The 21,103-nt window shown below is 41.0% G+C and overlaps 3 protein-coding genes across 4 annotated transcripts; 1 reads left to right on the plus strand and 2 right to left on the minus strand.

The window, feature by feature from the left end:
• Nucleotides 1–2,032: 2,032 nt before the first annotated feature.
• Nucleotides 2,033–3,883, plus strand: RUP2 (Transducin/WD40 repeat-like superfamily protein). Its single transcript, XM_008808662.6, has one exon. The coding sequence runs from the start codon at nt 2,133–2,135 to the stop codon at nt 3,258–3,260; it is 1,128 nt and encodes a 375-aa protein (XP_008806884.2). The 5' UTR covers nt 2,033–2,132; the 3' UTR covers nt 3,261–3,883.
• Nucleotides 3,884–5,654: 1,771 nt separating this feature from the next.
• Nucleotides 5,655–16,017, minus strand: LOC103719408 (pre-mRNA cleavage factor Im 25 kDa subunit 2). Of its 2 annotated transcripts, none has more exons than XM_008808631.5 (8): nt 15,892–16,017; nt 14,655–15,054; nt 11,541–11,586; nt 8,482–8,575; nt 8,286–8,359; nt 6,860–6,946; nt 6,652–6,762; nt 5,655–6,175 (listed from the first exon to the last, which is right to left on the minus strand). In XM_008808631.5, the coding sequence occupies exons 2-8, from the start codon at nt 14,771–14,773 to the stop codon at nt 6,104–6,106; spliced, it is 603 nt and encodes a 200-aa protein (XP_008806853.1). In that variant the 5' UTR covers nt 14,774–15,054; nt 15,892–16,017; the 3' UTR covers nt 5,655–6,103. The 2 variants fall into 2 exon arrangements, with proteins under 2 accessions (XP_008806853.1, XP_008806851.1); XM_008808629.5 differs by lacking the exon at nt 15,892–16,017 and adding an exon at nt 14,302–14,389 and having other exon boundaries at nt 14,468–14,663.
• LOC103719409 (pentatricopeptide repeat-containing protein At3g29230-like) lies at nt 15,719–17,830 on the minus strand. Its single transcript, XM_039115180.3, has one exon. It carries the CDS (start codon nt 17,828–17,830, stop codon nt 16,154–16,156), a length of 1,677 nt encoding a protein of 558 aa, XP_038971108.2. The 3' UTR covers nt 15,719–16,153.
• Between the last annotated feature and the right edge of the window lie 3,273 nt (nt 17,831–21,103).

Genomic DNA, 21,103 nt, shown 5'->3' on the forward strand with positions numbered 1-21,103 from the left:
GCCGTCATCTCAGCTTTAATTTTATTCAAACTGTTATGTGTGCTCGAGGTTTTATTCAAAGAGATACCAAAATTATTTACAATAAAAAAGGAAGCCAAAAAGGGAAGTATATATCCTGTGATGGCGTCCATAAGAACGGGACATGTGATAGGCGTGCGTTGTCCCACGTTACGGCTGATCTGCCACCAGAATTCTTTTGGTCTCTGGACGTCTCAAACAAGGCTCAAATGTGGCCACCCTCTCCAACAAATTAAATAGAATGGTCTCCATTGGATTTATGAGCGCTACAGTTGAAAATATGCCATTTTATATTTTTCCCTGAGGGTAATAATCCATTTTATTTCAAACAAAAACATGTTCGATCTACCTTGTTAGGTTTCATTTTTTTCTCCGTATAAATACAGTAAACAATCGGCCTTTTTGGTACTAAATTATCGGTAATTGTTAATGTTAGCGACGAAAATAGCCTTGTTGATGACCTAGTTACTACTTAGGATGAACCTGAATGTGAAGCACTAGTAGTTGAATGTCTACATTAATTAAGATGTGAAGCATTCCTTTTAGGCTTTAGTGGACCGATAGGGTATGAATTAATTAAAGAGTAGGTATCCTCTGCGCTGCACAATTTGTACCACAGAATACTTTACAGCACTTGATGGTTGCCATCAAAAAATGAATGGTTGTCAAATAAGGCAGTTTTATGTGTCATACAGTGATCGTCCATCTTTTGATGGCAAGCATCGAGTGTCGCACTCTACGGTGTAAATGGGTCTTCATTAAGTACTGGAATACTTGTACTAGTTGTATGTGGAGTTGGTGCCGAGGTGTTCCAACCACAGAATCCACGTGAACATTCAAAGATCCATAAATTCATGCATGCCTCGGCCAATCTATTGCTGCCACGTCAACAGAAATGAATGTGTGGCTTTAGGTCGAACAGCCTTACATATGAGTTTATAGAACATGTACCAAACTTCCAAATCAGGAAACTGGTCGGTTGCAAAATATAGAAGAAGAGGAGGAAGAAGAAATAAAAAAGTGGATCTCCAAATAAACCGCCAGAAAAGAAGCCATGCATGACTAGTGTCATCAGGAAACCTACATCAACCTTTGTGTCCTCGCGTCCTTGCATGTGCACATATATATGCTCGTGTTATTTTGTAATAAATATAAGCAGTGATTTACATGTAAATCGACACCAAGTTGACAAGTACCTACCAAAGATCATAGTGAGCTATAATAAAGTTTAGAGGTCGAATAGTTAGGCAGTTGAAAACAACAACACTTGCAACGAAGATGAAGATGGAGATTGTTGGAGTATTTCAAAATTCTAAGCCTATCTTTTTTTTCTCTTGTGTACTTTATTTTGTCTCATATTGGAAAAAGATGAAACTCAAATGATCTTTATATATTCTTCAACCTTTTTAACTTGGTGAAGCAAAAAAAGTAAGTATCCCATGCGTGCACGAGCCCCTTGGAGGCCTAAGGCAATATTGGCGGATTCGATTCGGAAATGGGTTCACACTTGATCATTATGTGCAAGGGGGGACCCCTCCTCTGCACGAGAGTTGGGCTTGAGTCTGGCTTGTTTTGGTTTTGACTCTTGGTAAACATCATGTAATCCTTTGAAAAAACACCTTTTTCTTCTCTTTTTAAACCCTATTAGAGGATTAGCATCACATCCATATCTTTCTCTTCCTTCGGCCGCTGTATCTTGAAGGATCGATCGCAATGATCTGCTACACCGAAATTCATTCTTTGAAAGGCGCATTCTACTTTTAAAAACAGTGACAACACGCCTCAGCTGATAAGTTTTCTTACCATCTATTATTTTCGATAACAAAGGTGAGTTATTCCATTCTTTCGCGCAAAATGAGCGATTCTCGTTCGAGCGATCCATGAAGCGGTGGACCGGAAGTTTGTTTTTGGATCAACCGGGACCTCTTGTTCCAGCGGGGTCTTTTGAGGGACGGGAAAGTAATTTCCCGTAATAAATATTCAATTAGGACATGTAGCTGCCGTTTGCATAATTTTCAACCAAACCTCCCAAACGGCGTCCCTCGACCACTTCCCATTGGCCCTCAGCTCCATAAAATCTTGTTCAAAGGCCCCATCCTTCTTATGAACGGGCAATGAACATCAACTCCAGAATCTCCAACTCCAACAATGATTCAAACCAAGAAGATGAAGAAGAGACGGCCGAAGACAGAGCTCGCTGTGAATGGGACTTCCACCTCGCCACCATCATCTCCCCTTCAACCACAAGAGAAGTCTCCGACGTCATCGGCGCCATCGAGTTTGACCCCACCGGCCACCTTTTAGCCACCGGTGGCATCTCTAGAAAGATAAGAATCTATGCTCTCAGCTCTTTACCATCACCACACGGATGCAATCTGACGACGAGCTTTTCCGACCACTCCACCGCCTGCAAATTCTATATCTGCACGCCGGCCAAGCTAAGCAGCCTCCGGTGGCAGCCCGATTCCGGCGGTCGCATCATCGGTTCGGGCGACTACGACGGCGTTGTGACCGAGTACGACGTCGAGCGCCGCGTCGCGATTTTCGAACGCGACGAGCATGACGGCCGGCGAGTGTGGAGCATAGACTATTCGATCAATGGGGAGCTCTGCGCGTCGGGTTCAGACGATGGCACTGCGCATATATGGGATCGGAGGTGCAATGGCGGCAGCGTGTGGGCAGCGAAAGCCGGCGGAGCAGTCTGCGGCGTGGAGTTCGACCCGGGGGGCGGGCCGTGGATCGGCGTCGGGAGCGCCGACCGACATGCGTATGTGTACGATATTCGGGCGACGGCTGCGGCTGCGGGGCCGGTGGCGGTTTTAGGGGGGCACGGCCGGGCGGTGACGTATGTTAGGTTCGCCACCGCCGGCGGCGGAGGGAGGGTGGTGACGTCGGGGACGGATGGGACCCATAGGCTGTGGAGTTGGGAGGAGGGGAGGGAGGTGAGGGTCTTCAGAGGGCACGTAAACAAACGGAGCTTTGTGGGGTTGTCGGTATGGAGGGAAGGGGGATTGGTGGGGAGCGGGTCGGAGAGCGGCGAGGTGTTCGTATACGACCTCCGGTGGGGGGAGCCGGTCTGGGTGAGCCGGTGGGCGGGGGACCGGGCCGATGCGGACCGGGGTTTCGTTAGCGCCGTCAGCTGGAGGCAGACGCCGGGGGAACGGGAGGGGATGCTGGTGGCCGGGGGTTCGGATGGGGTGCTGAAGGCGTTCGTCAGCAAGAGGAAGGAAGCCCGGCTATGACTGAATATCTTTTTCTTTTTTCCTTTCCCCTTTCCTCCAAAGATAACTGTTTGAGAAAAAGCAATAAAAAATGGTGAATTTAGGAGAAGATAGATGTTTAGATGATTTGTTAATGGCATCATGGAACTAACTTTAGGAGCTTGTCATTAGAACTTTCTGCAAAAGATGAGAGGTTTTGTAGCCAAACTGACCTGAACAATTATGGAAAATCTGATTTAATCTAACAATTATGAAAAATCCTGTGAGCCAAACTTCTGGTTACTAACCATGAAATTTCGCAGTAGTTGATTTGGATCCATGTTATTCTGGCATTGCTTTGGAGGCCAAAAAAACCCTAGGTGCAGCAGAGGATCTGCATGGCTGCCATCTGAAAATTTTTGTCCCACTCTCTTCCTTGTAGTTACGAACTGTGTTTCGCTGTGAATCAATGAAGCAGGAAAGAAAGTTTCCAGCTGAGGGGATTGTCGTGCGGCTCCAGGTTGAGTTACGTGCCCAAATATGGATGTTATAATGCACTGGGATATGAACCATTGTACGGCAGTATCTTTACGTTTTACTGAGTTTCCTACTTCCTGCTTCATTTTTGCAATAATTGTTTCCAGGTCCATGGAATATATGCTATCCTTTTATGATGAGTGCTTAAATATTAAAATAGATGGGTACATAAGCTACATTGCATGTTTCCAGAACTACATATCATCTCATCCAATGTACAAATTAATTGTTTCAGCCACCATATCAGCTCCCTTGTTTTTTTTTTTTTTTAGATCAAATCTCCTTTGGCTCTTGGATGAAGTACGAAAACTGGAGTTACAAGCGACTTTGCACTGCATGTGCTTTAGCCCCATGCGATCAAACACATCCGAATACCAAATTAAATCTCAATCTACGGCTCTTACTGACTTAGTGTGAAGGCAAATCGATTTGTTTTTGTTTTCTTTTCCTAATGGAATTTCCAATTTGGATCTATGTGGATGGAGCAATCTCTTTTCTTTTTCACGTCTATGCTTACAGATGGTAATTATCAAGTTTCCTTCCAATCAGTGCCTCATCATGTACGTGTCGAAGGTCCCACATCCCAATAAAGCCCACCAGGACAGTCCCATTGATCTATTCCAATAAATTGACGGAATACTACTTGAGCAACTTGACCACCGGCAAAGGCCAGTGCACCACCAATCCGGAGTCTCTAAGATATATCGAAACCACCTAGAAGATAATGTTCAGGATCTCAAATTTTGGACTATGTGCCCAATATTATCCAATACTGCTCATTTGGAGAAGTATGAGCTTCCCTTTTAGGTTACACTAAATTTAGCCTCAACATTTCCCTTTCGACATTTACATGTAAAAACATTCTTAGTAGTATTTTTTTTTTTTAAAAAAAAGAGCTCAGCATAGGGTCCTGAAGGGCTAGTTAAAATTGTCTAAATATAATATACAGATGAACCTAAAACATACACCACATTTGTAATCCTATTGAACCTTATCTAACGAAATCAGTATGAAGGTCTGGTAGCACAACGCTTCGATTCGATCACTGCGGCCCATTAGGAAATTGAAGCGATAACAACACAAAGGGGGATTGCGTAAGCTCAGCAGATACAGTCCGCACCCTTTCAGGAGCGATGGTTTCTCTTTCTATTTTCAAATATAAAGTTCTCAAAAATTCGATTTTCAATATTCCTATTTACGGCGACGAAGAATAAAACTATCACTATATTTTTTCCTTTTCCTACTTCTTCCAAGCGCAGGATAACCCCAAGGGGTTGTGGATTTTTTTCTACCAATTAGAGCTCTCCCTTCACCGCCCCTATAGGGATGGTCTACAGGGTTCATAACTACTCCTCTTACTACAGGACGCTTACCTAGCCAGCACTTAGATCCGGCTCTACCCAAACTTTTTTGGTTCACCCCAACATTACCCATTTGTCTGCTAAGCAGTTTTTGGATATCAAACGGACCTCCCCAGATGGTAATCTTAATGTGGCCGATTTACCCTCTTTTGCAATCAGTTTCGCTACAACACCTGCTGCTCTAGCTAATTGTCCACCCTTTCCAAGTGTCCATCGCCAAAAAGCTTTGAATATGATCTCTTTTACCTCCAAAATGGACCTAACATGGTGCCCTGAAATGATGTAACTACAGGCATCGGAAAAAAAAAAAAAAAACAGTTGAAGAGATCATAAAAATAGCTCACACATCTTAGACAAATCAAATTAACTGCATAAAATAATTACAATTTTTTTTTAAAAAATATAGAAATATCTATCCTACTGGATTTGTAGTACATTTGCTCTCACTCAAAATTTACCCCATCATGATTAAACATTTGGCAAGTCTCCTGTATCAAAAACCATGCAAATCAGCATGAGATGAAAACATGGGCAGATGTGACAAACTTTTTCATTATATTGCACCATGTGGGATGGTGGTGTAAGCAAAGATACCAGTACCGACGCGTAAGCTTCGACATACAATAGCCATCTCTGTCTCTCACCTGTTTCGTGTTCTCTTCCGTATTCTCTAACCTAACATCAGCTCAATAAATGAACTGTTTACTAAGGGTTTTGGGAACTAGAGATGAGCCAATCTTTTTTCTAGGCTACAAGATGATTACTCGCAAGTCCAGCTGCCAATGTCAAGCTTACAGATAAAAGAAAAAAATCCCATGCATGGATGAACCAGTTCTATTTGTTTACACAGGAAAATAGACAATAAATTAAGCAAAGGGGTTCAAGTTACGTTGGACTAGCTTCATTCATCTTGTTGCAGCATGCACATTTTGAAGGTCCTGAGGATCAGTCAATCCAGAACTCTACCATGAAACTAGCCTACCATCTTCACGAACTAACCATGTTGAACTGGAACCTTGATAACTGTTGTGGAATGGTTGAGATAACAGGTCCGTATCTCTGCATACATTTGAAATGGCAAGTTTTAAGCATAGTACCAGATTCTCGGATCATGACTAGCATTACAGAACATTAAAAAAGCAGACTACCAGTGAAAAATGTAGCTACCAATCTGTTCTAGACTTATAAAAAGGCTTTGTATTAGTGTTTACAATAATAAATAAGCCTACAAGGCAGAATACAATAACAAAGACTTGTCTGTTTTGATAGAATAAGCCAAAATTTTCCTGATTAAGTGATATTTGAAATGTACCTAACAAATTAAATGAATAGCAGACAATTAGAAATATAGCTTTCAGGTGGGAAAAGAAAGAGGGGATGAAGAAATAAAATTGTATTGATGTTTCAAGTAGTAGTTAATTCCTAACACAGCAGGGCAGTCTAAAGAAATGGCCGCAGGAGATGTCACATGCTAGCTACTGAGGCAATCAGAAAACAAGCATCTAAAAGTTTAGTTTATATTGGAAAGTTCATACCGTAACATTGTCATACAGTTCAAACAATGGAACAGCAAGCAACTTCAAGTTTTTGGGAACAGCAAAGAATTCTCTTTCTGGCAGGTGAACAAGAAAAAGCTTCTTACACTCCTGCAAATAGAAATATATAATCAGTTAAAAGCACCAAAAATTGTAACAACAGACATAAAAATTCTCAGTAGAACTTTGAAGCTGTGATGCAATTCACCTTGGGCTTGGTGATATGAGGAGGACAATATGGGTACATTGCTGTTTCAAAGTTTGGCCTCCACCACACAGCAACACACTCTCCAATCTACAAGTGACAAAAAATGACCATTGAATTCACCATCATACAAGGTTCTTTGGATGAGTTTACATCTCATATCTAAATATATTGGCCGTCCAAAATCCATAGGTCCTAGCAATTCAAAGAAATATTACTGTATTCTATGTAGCAGTTTGCTACAGATTACAAACTTAAATTGACACCTGCAGAAAAAGTACAATTTGAACTTTCAAAGGTGTTGGAAGAAACTTACACTTGCGATTCCGAAAGACTTCAGCCTAATAATATATATTAGGCAACTATGCAACGCTTAGAGGGTCATGATATCAGTTGTGAAAACTCACATGGAAGGAGTTTCAAAGACATGAGGTCCCCCCGCCCCACCCCGACAAAAAAAAAAACCCTCCAAAACTAGGCATGCACATGCACACACACAGGTGTGCATGCATGCAAAACAAAGAAAGAGACATGAATTAACTGGAAGAAACAACAAGGCACTTCATTGAACTTGCATTCCTTCGACTGAAAATCATTTAATGCCTTTCTAAGATGCATCAGAACAAAGGGTTTTGAAACCTTTTTAATTTTTACATTACCCTAATGTGACAAATTTCCATATCTTGAAAAAAAGGATGTTGCCGGAATATTAAGAAAAATCACCCTATTTATATTTGGAAATCCAAAACAGGAATAATTACTTTGTTGCGTTAAACACCATCATCAATAAAGTTTAAAGGGAGAATCTGTAGTTGGCACATTAAATCTTAGATTTCCTTGAAAGTTGCAAATTTAGCTAGCAATCATCACAGAATAAACAAACTTAACAGCCAGGAGAGGAGAAGGTTTCGAAGCTGGATTTGGCAAGAAAAGGTAAAGAGGAGGTTTGTACCTGTAACTGTACCTTATGGTATTGTAATGATACATGGTAAGCCTATTTTTGCCAGCGCAGCAAACAAGAGGTGAGAATACATGTGTTAATATAGTTAGGTTTCAAAGGACGTACAGTATAGCTGGTATGAATCAGTATGCACAGGTATTCAGATCACTAAGGGGATGTCCTCATTGTAGCCTACAGGAAACCAAAATCCTCACTATTTGTCCTTGCAAAAATAAGCATGAGAGGGATTGGACAGCTATCACTTCACTGGCACCTACTATTTTATGGAATATATTAATATCGCAGCAAGCCCATGGAGAGAAAAATGGCATAAAAGATCACATTATAATGCCCATGGAGAATACGAACATATCTGAGCACATAACCTAGCTAAAATAAGGTCAAACCTCTTTTTACCATTCTATTTGCACCAAATTCCAATAAAGTGCCATCTGCTGATGGAAAAAGAATGCACATTCACATAAGTACCTGCCAATTTTGCTGGAAGGAAGGTGAGTTGGCACCAAGTTTGCTAGACAGCTTCCGTTTCAAACCCTCAATTTCTATGAAGAAAGTCACATGCGATCAGGATTAGAAATTTTCAGACTTTGTGTAAAAACGTTGTTTAAGTAGCTCTGCAGAAGTTCAAGAATTAGAAATATGATATCACAAGACAACATCCTACCATTCTCTCCAGGCTTCAAACGTCCACCAGGAAGTTTACAAAATGTATTTCCTATTTGCAGTAACAGTATATGAGGATGGTTGTGCTCCTGTACCTGCAGGTCATAAGCCAGGTGAAGGAATAAAGTTCCTAGAATTTTTTATACTGCAATCCTGAGGATGGCCAAGGAAAAGCATCCACAGAATAAGAATTTCAGCGATTATAGGTGTGAATTCCATTTCAAGGAAATGACAATATAAACCAGGTCACATCTCTAACTTGCATGCACCTCAAGTATGTCATGCCACTGTAAGGATTACATGGACTTTAGAAAGGAAACAATCGAAAGCAGATAAACATTAACTTAGCCCCTTTAAATGTTTCTCATTTTCATATTAAAAAGAAAGAAATTATTTTTAAAAAAAAAAAACTTAAAGGCAGCTATACATGGTAGAGTGTTCTCAGCCAAGGCTTGTCTAAACAATTAACTTCTTGAAGTAAACTGTCGGAAATAATATCATTATGACAAGAAATACAGAAAAGATATTGAAAGCTGTAAGAAGAAAAGACAGAAATTGCATTTAGAGGCAGGCAGACAATGAAAAGCCAACAAGGATAAGCCTACTTGGAGTGCTCTTTCAGATAAGTCAATCTGCCAGAGAGCACTACAATCAATATAAAAGATGTGGAACTAATGAATATCATTTGTAAATGCTAATGGAACCCTATACAAAAATTGCTGACAGATATGAGAATTTTCCAAGGCAACAAGTTACACCTCCTTGAATGTTCATATGATAAAGATCTTGATTTGCATTGAAACCAACTAATCTAAACTGCATAAACCAGAGATTTTGACAGATGGCTAACCAAAGCAAACTTCTCAAGCAAGACGAGAAAACTATTCTAGAAATGTTTGGCAAAAAAAGAGTCAAACTTGAGGCTGAAAAAAGGATATTGTTCTAAATGTAACAAGAAGAAAAGATAAGCCTCCAACAAGGCCAAGGCCAAAATCCTCCACCAACATAAAGAAACAACATCTTTTCATCCATCATAAACTCTCTTGCGCATCATTGGTTAAATCAAATTTTCCCTCTTGTAAATGTATTTCTTAACAACCGCTATGCAATAACACAAGCCAGCACTAGGTAGGTCAATCAAACAGCATATATTTGAGCTTCAGAACCTTTGCAACCTCAAAGGAGCAAAACCAAACCCCAAATTATCTTTTTATTTCCATGTTTCAGACATTCCATTATAAAAATTTTAGAAATTATAATAAATCAAAAAATATGCAAAAACTTCATAATTTCGTAAACATTCAAAACACTTATTATGCTTATTTTAGATCTAAAAAATAAAGAGAAATTTAAAATAGGGCATGAGTCTAACATGATAAAGTATTTCAACAAGGCTTTGTTCTTCAGATTGGTGTCTTATCCTTTACATTAGTGTTGTCGGCAAATCCTATAGTGAGATGATGAGAATGACGAAACACGACAAGGAAACTACAAGAGAAATGGGAGACATACGATGTCAGAAAGTGCATGGTTATGTGCTACCAGCTAATTCCTAATCAGAGGTATCACTAAAGTTAGGTACTCAGTGACTATATTTGTAGGCTGCTAGCAGCTTTATCACTTTGCAACCTTGTTAAAGTTTATAAAGCTACTGATGCAAAGGATGAAATTGATTTTTGAATGATTCAACTGACCATACAAGTTGTTTTTGTTGTTTTTCTTCCTTGTTTCTCTTATTGACAATTCTTACCAGTTCATTATTTAATTCTTATGTCTGGTTCACTATGCCTTCCTCCATCAAACTTGGCTTTGGTAAGATCAAAAATTAAGATGCAATCTTTTTTTCCAAGGGAAAGATATAAGTTTGTTATTTGTTGAATTACCAGGTTTGCTTCATGAACATGACGTGTTGACAGAACACAATATACAAGTCTGGTTTATATCTACAAGCATCTGATACATGTAAAACATGGCAGTCAGATGCAAAGTTTCTATGAATTAAACATGCATGGCTTGTATAACTTGCCCATTCCAGTGATGCAGGCAGGCAAGCTATACATGCCATACATCCCTGAATCCAAACCAATCTTAAAATCATTAAGGCCCTTTTTTGGATTGAGAGAATTGAAGAGGAGAAAAGAGGATAGAAGACATTTCCTCCGTTTGTTTAGGAGAGAATAGAAGAGAAACCATTTTTTTCTCGTTTGGTTAGAAATATAAGAAAGAGAGTAAAGAAGAAAAATTTAATATGCCTCATTTGGATGGTAGGTCAAGAGAGAAGAGAAGAGATGGTGAGATATGATTTCTCTCCAACTCCCCCTATTAATCTCTCCAAAAGTAGAATTCTGAAAGGAAAAACTCGCTTCTCTTCTTATCCCTTCCATTCCAATTTTTTTCATTTCTATTGTCTTTTCTTGAGTTCAAGATCCCCTTGTTTTCTTTTCTTTTCTCTTCTCTCATTTCCTTTTTTTCTTTTCTCCTCCCCTATGCATCCAAACAGGGCCTAAGTTCAACCACAAAATTCAGCCTGTATTAACATCATCAGAAAAAACATATATAAGCTGACAATATGGATCACTGATATTTCACTCCATATCTACATTGATGTTGCTTCATCTTTTTTAAAAGTCGCTCTTAAAACTCACATTTTTTAAGTTTTTAAATAAGAATTACTTTTTGATCAATTTCGCATTTAGAAATCAGATATTGTAAAAACTACTTTTTACAGATGAGCCTTCCATGATTGAAAGTCAAGGAACAATCTTGCAAAGAACAAACTAGAAGTTAGTGTTTCTAGCTTCTCCTAAAAAGTCTTCTTTTTTTTAAAAAAACTCCTGCTTCTTGTAGACACTTTGAGATATTGCCTAACACAATTTTTTAAGAAAAAGTCACAAAAGGATTTCTTCAAAGGAACAGCGAATGCGCCCTAAGTTGTTAACATTTTGGCTAATTAGCATGATCATTGATAAATAAAATAGAAGGTTACATGATGAAAATAAGTACTGAAAACTGGGGGAAAGTAATATCAGATCAAATAACGACACATGTGCAGCGTATTACCAGTAATATCGCCTCAACACTCGTCCGCATGCCTTCTTTCATATAGCTGACATCCACCAAAAAGAAAAAAAAAAGGAGCCAATCAAATCTTGTATGATGGTGCTAAATTTTTATAAAAAAAAACTCTGTGTAATTTTGTCCCCTTTAGCCATTCAATTAAACATCCACTCATCAAATTCTTTGACGTCCCCAAATTTTCAAAACAAAGAAACATAAACATTACAACTACCAATAGATGCATCAAAGAGTTTTTTTATCTCAAAGTTTTAAAGGACAAGACACTGGTCATCTTGGTTGGTGACCGATATCCAGATGAACCAAAATATCATATCCATAATTCAAAATCCCAGCCAAAGTGAAATCAAGTTCAAGTACAGTAACTGATTTTGACATTTAATAACTAAAGAATCATTTAAAATAATAAATAAACACTCTGGAAAAGTCTCACATGAGATATAGATATTGTATCAGTTTAAGTCGTCCAAGCTTGATATATCTTTAGCTCCGAATTTGCATAACAACCAAGTACAAAAGATGCTAGGGAGCAAAGTGGAAGCAAAATATAGACCATAATAGATAGTTATAGATGTGTGCAAGGTAGAAAGATTATGGTTAGATAATTGGAGAAAGTGGGTGAAATATGGAAATGTATAATGAAGGCGGCCATACATATTCCCTATTAGAAGAAGGAAGATTTACAGGATTGCAGCATCTGAATGCAAGAAGGGCGACCTTGACTCACTATGAGAAGTTACAGTTGTTCCACACATTGGGATACCTACACTATAAGACTACCTATTAACTGCCGGCTCGCAAAATTGAAAAAATCATATAATATTTTCACCAGGCTCTTACCATTTCTTATGGAAAATACCTTTACTATTCCAAGAAATGTTATTAGAGTTTAGAGCAATGCCACAGCAGCTCGGAAAAAACTCTCTAATTGCTTCATTTAATGGCATATTTCATCACACAGACACACATACACATACACATACAAAAAAATAAATATTGTAAAGAGAGCAATGAGAATGCACCATACCAGCTGTGAGTTAGGCATTTTGTTAGAGTTTATTAAAGGCTCATATATAATTCTAGAGCACCATAGAATCCTTTCTCATAATTATTTTTATTTCTGATGCAGTACATGCTAAAAGTATCCTTTATAATATGTAAGATGGGCAAGTTTGACATACACTTGCTTTTATCACCAAGCAAGTTCCAGCTATCTGGACATTGAAGCCTGTATCACCTACACGATACACAAGCATACTATAGAATGGAAACTCTCAGTTTCATCTACAAATCCAAATCAGATTCAGCCTCTCTTATAACTAAGGCTTATCCAGTCACTGGAGTGAGATGCAACAGCTATAAATATTTAAAGCTCCAAATGATGATGATGAGGCATCTCTAAACCAGTGGAGAAAAGAGCAAATAAGGAAGGACACTATGTCATTTTTCTTCCCGAGCAAGCTCCATTCTCCGAGACACCTTCTTCTAGAAATGGCCAAACAAAATAAGATATGGTTTCAAAAGCAGCCAATAAAAGGAAAAGCATTCCAACAATTTGTCATATTCAGCATTCTGTAATGACAGAGATGGATTTCCTTTATTTATCCTCAATCATCCTCCAAGGTTTACATGAAATAGGGGGGGAAAAAAGTGGGACATTTGAGTGGATCATTTACGAGCCCAACCTTTCTGCCCATCCAAGAGTGTAATAATAAACTGACTCCGATCTTCAACAAATTGTACTCTTTCCTCTCCTTCCATAAACAAAGAAAAGATAGTATATTACCAAGCTATATGGGTGCATGTATCAGCTCCTGCTTTACCTTCCTTTGAATCGGCAGGTGCATCACATGTTAAGATCTTGAAAATAGGTATCTACACTACCAAGACAAACAATATATGGTATAAATATTACACTTGAGAGTCTGTGATATACTGAAAAGGTTTATGCTGTTTGCAATGAAGGCACCCATCTCCATGCTATATATGTTGAACTCAATAATGAGAGCCATACTACATCTGATGGGCATCCCAAGAGATATTCGGGCACTGATCATCCGCAATTGATGAGCAAACCTCAGATAATCCTCAACCTTTTTCTTAATTTCACGAACAAATATGTGTATAGAAATGCACAGACATGCGCACATGTAACAGATTCAGCAAATGGTGATTCAATGTGAATTCCTTTACAAGCCTTCTAAAGCAGTTTGGTAACACCATCAGAAATACTTTGTACCAAATAAATTATGATTACCATTATTTCATTCACTTCTTGTTATTTGACCAAATCAAGCCTCAACAAGAGTGCTGTAAACAAGTAAAACCATAAGACCTAATGTCAAAGTAAGCATTCAATCTCGCCATTTTACAACCTCAACTCTTCATAGTCACAAGCATTCAACAATGCAACCACATATCTTTTTCTGGAAAAGTGGTAAAGAATTCACTTGTAATACCCGTGAAGCTCCTCTTCCTGTTCCTTCCTCCGATTTCTTCACCTGGGTAACTGTCCTAACGTGGGAATTTTCTTCTTCACACAGTTTGATGCACTTTTTCCACCTTGACATGATACACTCAGATAACAAAACATCAATGCGATCCCTCATTTCCACCACAAAAATCCAAAGAAATTATTTTGGACTAGCTAGGTCACTTCCATTTCTCCCTTTACCCTATTTTTTAAACAAAATCCATCGATATCAAAAAAAAAGGAAAAGAAAAATGATGGTTTTAGGGTTTTAACCTCGTCAAACCATTCGGAACAAAAGAAGCACTTTTCACGCCAGCTAGCCAAATCGCTTCCATGTCTCCTTTCCTCTTTTTTTGATGAACTAAAACCAATCGCTATCAATTTAAAGAATCAAAATGAAAAAGAGAAAGAAGAAACATTCATGGTTTTAGGGTTTTACCCTCATTACCCAAAGCTTTATTCCGGACATCCAAACCCTCATAGAATCGTACAACAACCGAAACCAAGCAGCCGGATCGCATCGCCGGATTCGACTAGGGTTTCCGTGAATCCTCAGGGAAAAAAAAAGGGAAGAAGGAAAAGCAACATAGGGTTTGAGGAGATCTTGGGGTTTTGAGTGGGCTTACTTGACCTTCATGCGAGCAAGGCGATCGGCGACGGAGGTGTCCTTCTCCATCTTGGGCTCCTTCGTCCCGAACGTGTAGTTCGCGAGCGGGTACATGTTCACAGCCATAGAGGTTGGCATCTTGGGCTCCTCCTGGTCGGACGGCCGCCGAAGAAACTAGAAGAAGAGGAAGCCGTGTCGCCTCGTAGAAGCCTCTCTCCGCGTGAAGGCAAATAAATAGTGCGACGACGATGTCGGTTAGGAAGCCGGCGCCCGAGCCTGCCCTTCGAAACAAAAATAGCGCCGCTACGCCTGCGCTCGACCCTACTGAATCGGGCGGAAACCAGGTTCACTTTCGGGCCGGCTAATTGGTCGGATTTCAAATTTTAGAGTCCTTGGCTGCACCATCAACATGTTTGTTGCTGCCTAACAACAAAATATTTTTTTCTTTAAAATAAAAACTAATTCTAAAAAATAAGTATTTGATAATATTTATGTTATCCAAAATGTATTTCTGAAAAATTAAAAAATAATTTTAGAATAAAATATAAAATCCAATTTTTTGATTATTTTTTATGGAAGCAGCAAAATCATGTCCTAAAGAATGACCATGAATTTTAAGAATTTTTGTTGATATTTTAATTCAAGAGGTGCCTAGTAAAAGATTGGGGAAGAAAAAAAATGTGCTTTCCTTTCGTTTTCATATATTCCACGCCTTGTGTGAGCATACCGTTGCATTTCCGATCCATAACCATTTACTAGTCATAGGAATCCCATGATGTTTTAGCTTCCCTCAACTTACTTCCTTGAATACGAGCAATCATGTGAATCAAATGTATGAAAGCATATAGAGAAACTTGCATGTTATCATAGGCTAAGTCTCAAGCCTAAGCTCTATTCATTTTTTATTGGGCTTGGAGCTGCGCGTATGTAAAATTTGATATTTTCTATGCCCAAGCTTGGCCCATAATCAACTTTACTTGCAACATCCTTGTGTTGGGTATTTACATATGCATTCTTTAAAAAAATAAAAAGTGAGATGAGATGTCTCTATTTACATAACTGTGAACAAGAAACAATAGGATGTCCACTTGGATTCATAGATTCCTCATTAGTTTTGTGGCAAATGTTCTTGGAGTTCTTTATGTCAAACTTTTAATTGAAAAAAATGTTGCATCTTGCATGTTTCTTTTTTAGAGCTTCAAAAAATCAACTAAATGCAACAAAAAAAAGGGTAAATCAAAATCTCTTGCCCAAACCTTTGCACCAAACTCGTGCAATAGGACTCTCCACAGCTTCACCTGCAATACTTTCTGATAAATTATAATAGCCCTTTCTGCTAACAAATCTTTCAGCTGATTTTGCTCATTCCTCAACTCCCAAACACATTCCTCAATTTGTCACCATAATTCCAGCAGCTTTACATAACTTGAACTAGTACTTCATTGCCACTGCACTGACCATGCTTATGTGGTTCAGCTTGTTCAGTTGTTCTATTGTGCTATGCAACATCCATGGCCACTATCTCACATCAGCAGCCTCAAGAATGCTGCTACATCCTCTGCTCTTCTGAATTCCTCTCTGCTCCATCTTCTGTCTTGCCTTCAGTGCCTCATTCCATTCACTGGAAGCAGCATACATATTTGATACAAGGGCGTAAACTCCGCCCTCGTCGACTTCCAATTCTGCAATTCTTTCCATCGCCTTCTCCGCCAATCTAAGATCATTCCTTGTTCTACAACCACCAAGCAGAGCTCCCCACACAGCAACATCAGGCTCATAAGGCATCTCTTTTATCACTTGTTGTGCTTCTTCCAACTGAGCATTACGGCAGAGCAGATCAACTAAACACCCGTAGTGTTCGATTCTTGGCTCAATCTTGAAGTCTCGCTCCATAGAATCAAAGATTTGGCGACCCTCTTCGACAAACCCTCCATGACTACAAGCGAACAACACACTCATAAATGTGAAGTCATTGAGCAAAAGTCCTTCTCTTTTCATTAGTGCAAAGAGTTTCATAGCATCTGCCACCCTTCCATGAACTGCGAGCGCTTTAATCATTACATTCCAACAGAACACATCCTTCTTGACCATCTTGATGAAGATTATAAATGCTCTATCAATGTCACAGCACTTGGCATACATTTCTACCAGTGCAGTCCCCACTATAGCTCCAGATTGAAGCCTGTCTCTTATAAGGTTGAAATGAATCCATTTTCCGATCTCCAAAGCTCCGAGATGAGCACAAGCTGATAAAGCTGAAACAAATGTGAAGCCATCTGGAACAACTCCATCTGCCTGCATCTTATGGAAGAGATCCAATGCCTGCTGAAATCTTCCATGACGGGTGTAGCTCGAAAGCATGCAATTCCAAGATACCACATTCCTCACTGGCATCTCGTCAAACAATCTCCTTGCTGCTCTAAAATCGCCCGAATCAGCTAAAGCTCTGATCATGGACGTCCAAGACACGACGTTCTTCGCTGGGATCATTTGGAATAAGTCTTTCGCGCTCTCTACGTCCATGGCTCTCACGTAGCCCGAAAGCATCGCATTCCATGATACCACGTCCCTCTCCGGCATTTCGTCAAAGAGCCTCCTTGCAGACCCGAAGTCACCGAAACCGACATATTCCGATATCATCCGATTCCACAGTCCAATCGTTTTGTCCGCCAAACCGTCAAAAACCTTCCGCCCGTCGGCCAATGATCCAACCAAAAGGCGAGATCGTTCCATCTCTATATAAAAATTTAACAGCGAACTACCAATCGAAGGGACAAGATCGAAGCCAGCCTTGATAACTCGGCAATGCACCTTCTTCCCAAACTTAGAGTCTCCAAGGCGGGCGCATGCAACTAAGACATGCGGGTAAGTGAATTCATTAGGCTTCAGGCCTCGCTGAGGCATTTCCTCGAGCAAATGGAGGCAGTTCTCGTGGGGGCCATTGTAGGCGTAGCCTCGGATCATGGCGTTCCAGAGAAGGACGTGGGGAAGGGCGCCGGCGGAGGAGAAGACGAGCTCGGCGTAAGCCATACGGCCGAGCTCGGTGGCGCGGCGGAGAAAGAGGGAGGAGAGGGTGGGGCCTCGGGAGAGAGAGGAGGTGACGAGGAGGCCATGGATTTGCTTCAGCTGCTGGAAGTTGCAGTGCTCTAGGAGGTCTGGGAGACGCCGTTCGATGGGCAAGGAAGCGCGACGCATCAAAAATTGGGATCCTCGGCGTGGTTTGTTTCTGGTATCCGACGCTGCGAACTCGGTAAGCGGCCAGACCAGCTGACTGCCGGTTTCGGATTGTATCTTTTGCACGAAAGAAAGATTAATCTTCTTTCGCGATATCGACCGTTGGATCGAGCCCCGCAGGACTGGCGTTCACCTACCTACACAGATCTTGAAGCGGCCATTGCGCTTCGCCATCCTTCGGCGAAAGACACGCCCGTCCCTCACTGCCGGCTTTCCACGGGCCTAAAGGTGGCAAAAATTTGAAACGAATCTGCCGAGCTGTCTCGTGTGTCTTCTGGGATAAAAAATTTGTATCATTAGATAAGCATCAGATTATCTATTGCCCCTAGATTCTGAATCGAACGATGATCGGCTCGCATTGAGGTCGGGAAGATTTGATCACCTTCGAGGCTAAGATGCAACAAGTCTACTTGTCGAAAAATTTCCAACAAAAATCCTTCGATGGTTAAGTCAGAATGGCAGAGCAGTTATGTAGAAGAAAGAAAATTTGTAGGGAGTAGTCTTCCAAAATGAGCTTATCTGAGGATCCTCGATCACTCCTTTATATAGAGTAGAGTATTGATCTGTTATCTAATTTGGCGCGACATACTTTAATTGCAAGATAACGGCCAGTTGCATGATAATTATGTCGACCATACATTGACGGTGGTAAATAGTAGTCTCCCAAAATGAGCTTATCTGAGAATCTTCGGATTACCCCTTTATATAGAGTAGAGTACTAATCCGTTATCTAATTTAGCGCGGCATTCTAGATAACGGTTGTTTGCACATTAATTATATCGATCATACATTGACTGTAGTGTTACCATAACTGATGGCTTTATGAGCACGAGTAAAGTGACATCTCAGTTTTCTCTAAAGTTGTTCACCTTTGTTAAAATTGAGATCAAGAAGATCGGTCTAATCCAAGATTAAGATATCCAATATTTCTTCTATCATTATCCATGGCTACTTTGATTATAATTGTGACTCTCCAACTCTTTGCAGACAAGTTATCGTTGGACAAGCCCTTGCTTTATTTATTGATTTGTCTATCTACTTTTAGTAGAGAATGTAATGTCCGGGCCCAGAACCTACTAGGCCCAATAAGAAATGGGCCCAGTTAAGGGTTGGGCCCAAATTCCACTGTGGGCAGTGCTGTATAAGGATTGAAATAAAAAAATATAAAAACGAAGGGATAAGACCGACAGGGAGGGGTGACCCTCACCCCTGCTGACAGCCGCTGCCGGCGCGCCGGAGACAAGGGGGGCGGCGGCCAGTCCCGAGGTATGGAGGAATGGAGAGGGAAGGGACCTCTCAGAGGGGGTCTCATCCTTAAACAGTCCTTTAAGCCTATGCCGGCAACCCCAAAATGACAGACCCCCTAAACACCGAACGAGAGAAAGAGAGAGAGCCCGGAAGCTCCAAGAGGAAGGAGGAACCCCTAAGTCGGCAGAGGTGTTGGAGAGGAGGCACCGCAGGTCATCCCCGGAAATGGTAAGCTCCTGTTACCAAAATAAAAATAGAGGAGGGACTCCATGGACCTCAGTTGCAGTCACTGCCGGCTCTCGGTAGGGGGCTGCAGTCGGCCGGAGTCCATTCCCCTTCTTCTTCTTCAGTGGGATAGGGGGTCTCAGTGAAGAAGAAGAAGGGAGGAAAGAAAAGAAAATGAAAGAAAGAAGAAAAAGGAGAGAGGGAAGAGGGGACTCAACCGTGTGTGGCCGCGGGCATCGGCCGCAGGCGCGGCTGTGGACGCCGCGAGCTCGGCCGTGGCACTGCCGACTGTGGCTCGGCCCTCCCAAAACCCCCTTCTTCCTTCACAGGGGAAGAATGGAGAGAGGAAGAGAGAGGGTTTGGGAGTGAGAGAGAGAGAGAATAGGGGGTGGTGCCGGAGGGAAGGACCAAAGAAAAGAAAGAAAGAAAGAAAGAGAGAGGAGGAAGAGGCCGTAGATCCGGCCGGAGGAGAAGAAGAAGACCGGAGGACCGGCCGAAATGGCTAGGGCTTCCGATCGGAACCAAGGAGAGAGAGAGAAAGGAGAGGAGGAGGGGACTTGCCGTGTACGGCCGTGAGCGTCGCCGGTGCGGGCTCGGCCGGGGAAGCCGAGAGCTCGGCCGCGGGCTCGGCCGGGGAAGCCAAGAGCTCGGCCGCGGGCTCGGCCGGGGATGCCGCGGGGCTTGGCCGCGGACGCCGCCGGTCGTGGGCCGTCTCCCTCCGCTCGCCATCCTCCCCTCCGCTCGCCGTCCTGCCATCGTCGGAGAAGAGAGGAAGGGGGAGATCGGGAGAGAAGGAAGGAAAGAGAGGAGGAGGGGAGGAAGCTTCGGGAAGGAGAAGAAAAGAAAAAGGAGAAGAGAAGAAAAGGAAAGAAAAAGGAAAAGAAAAAGAAAAAGAAAAAGAAAGAAAAAGAGAAAAAAAAAAAAAGAAAAGAAAAAGAGGGAGAAAGAAAAAGAAAAAAAAAGAAAGAAAAAAAAAAGAGAGAAGAGCCCCTTAACGGGTCCGGCCTAACGGGACGGATCGGGGTTCGGGTCCGAAACCCGTTAAGCCTAAAAAATTGAAATGGGTTAAGTAAACCCAATTAAACCGGACCCAATCTAGTTGGGTGAACCCGGATGAGGGATTGAGTGGGATCTGAACCCAATTGAACCTGAACCGAGCCCAATTGAATGAAATGGGTTAAATTAAACCCAATTAAGCTGGGAATTAAGCTTAGTGGCCAATCGGAAGGCCAATTAAGACTTAGGAGCCCAGCCAAGACCCCAATACAGAGGAATTAGGCTTGGGCTAAATTTCAGGTAGAAAAGGAAATAATATATTGTTATTATAACATGATTTTAGGTGACTTAGGACTCGTCACCAGGACGCAGGAGACCTAGGAGAAAGGCGAATCACAGTAAGTAATCTGTCTTAATCCTATCGTAGATCTTGTAATACGTTTTATAAGATGAACCAGTGTTTTTTATACAATTTGAATTGTATGCATGATTAGTGAAGAATGTAAGTAACCTGTTCTAATCCTATTATAGATCATGTCATGTTATTAATGTTTTCCTAAGCATTTATTTTAAGTACATATGTTTCATGCATGATATGTTACAATGCATAAGTAACTTGCATGATCCCAGAAGCTATGGCTATGTATGCAACCTGATGATATTGATATTTTAATCATGCATGTAAGTTTATAAAGTCTTAGCTAGCCCCAGAGGCACTATAATGGGCTCAAAGATGCTACTGAGAATGACTGAGCCGCCAGTGGC

Source organism: Phoenix dactylifera, chromosome 16, assembly GCF_051530095.1.
Source record: "Phoenix dactylifera cultivar Ajwa chromosome 16, Ajwa_hap1_PhDact_Kaust_v1.1, whole genome shotgun sequence".
Taxonomy (NCBI): Eukaryota; Viridiplantae; Streptophyta; class Magnoliopsida; order Arecales; family Arecaceae; genus Phoenix; species Phoenix dactylifera.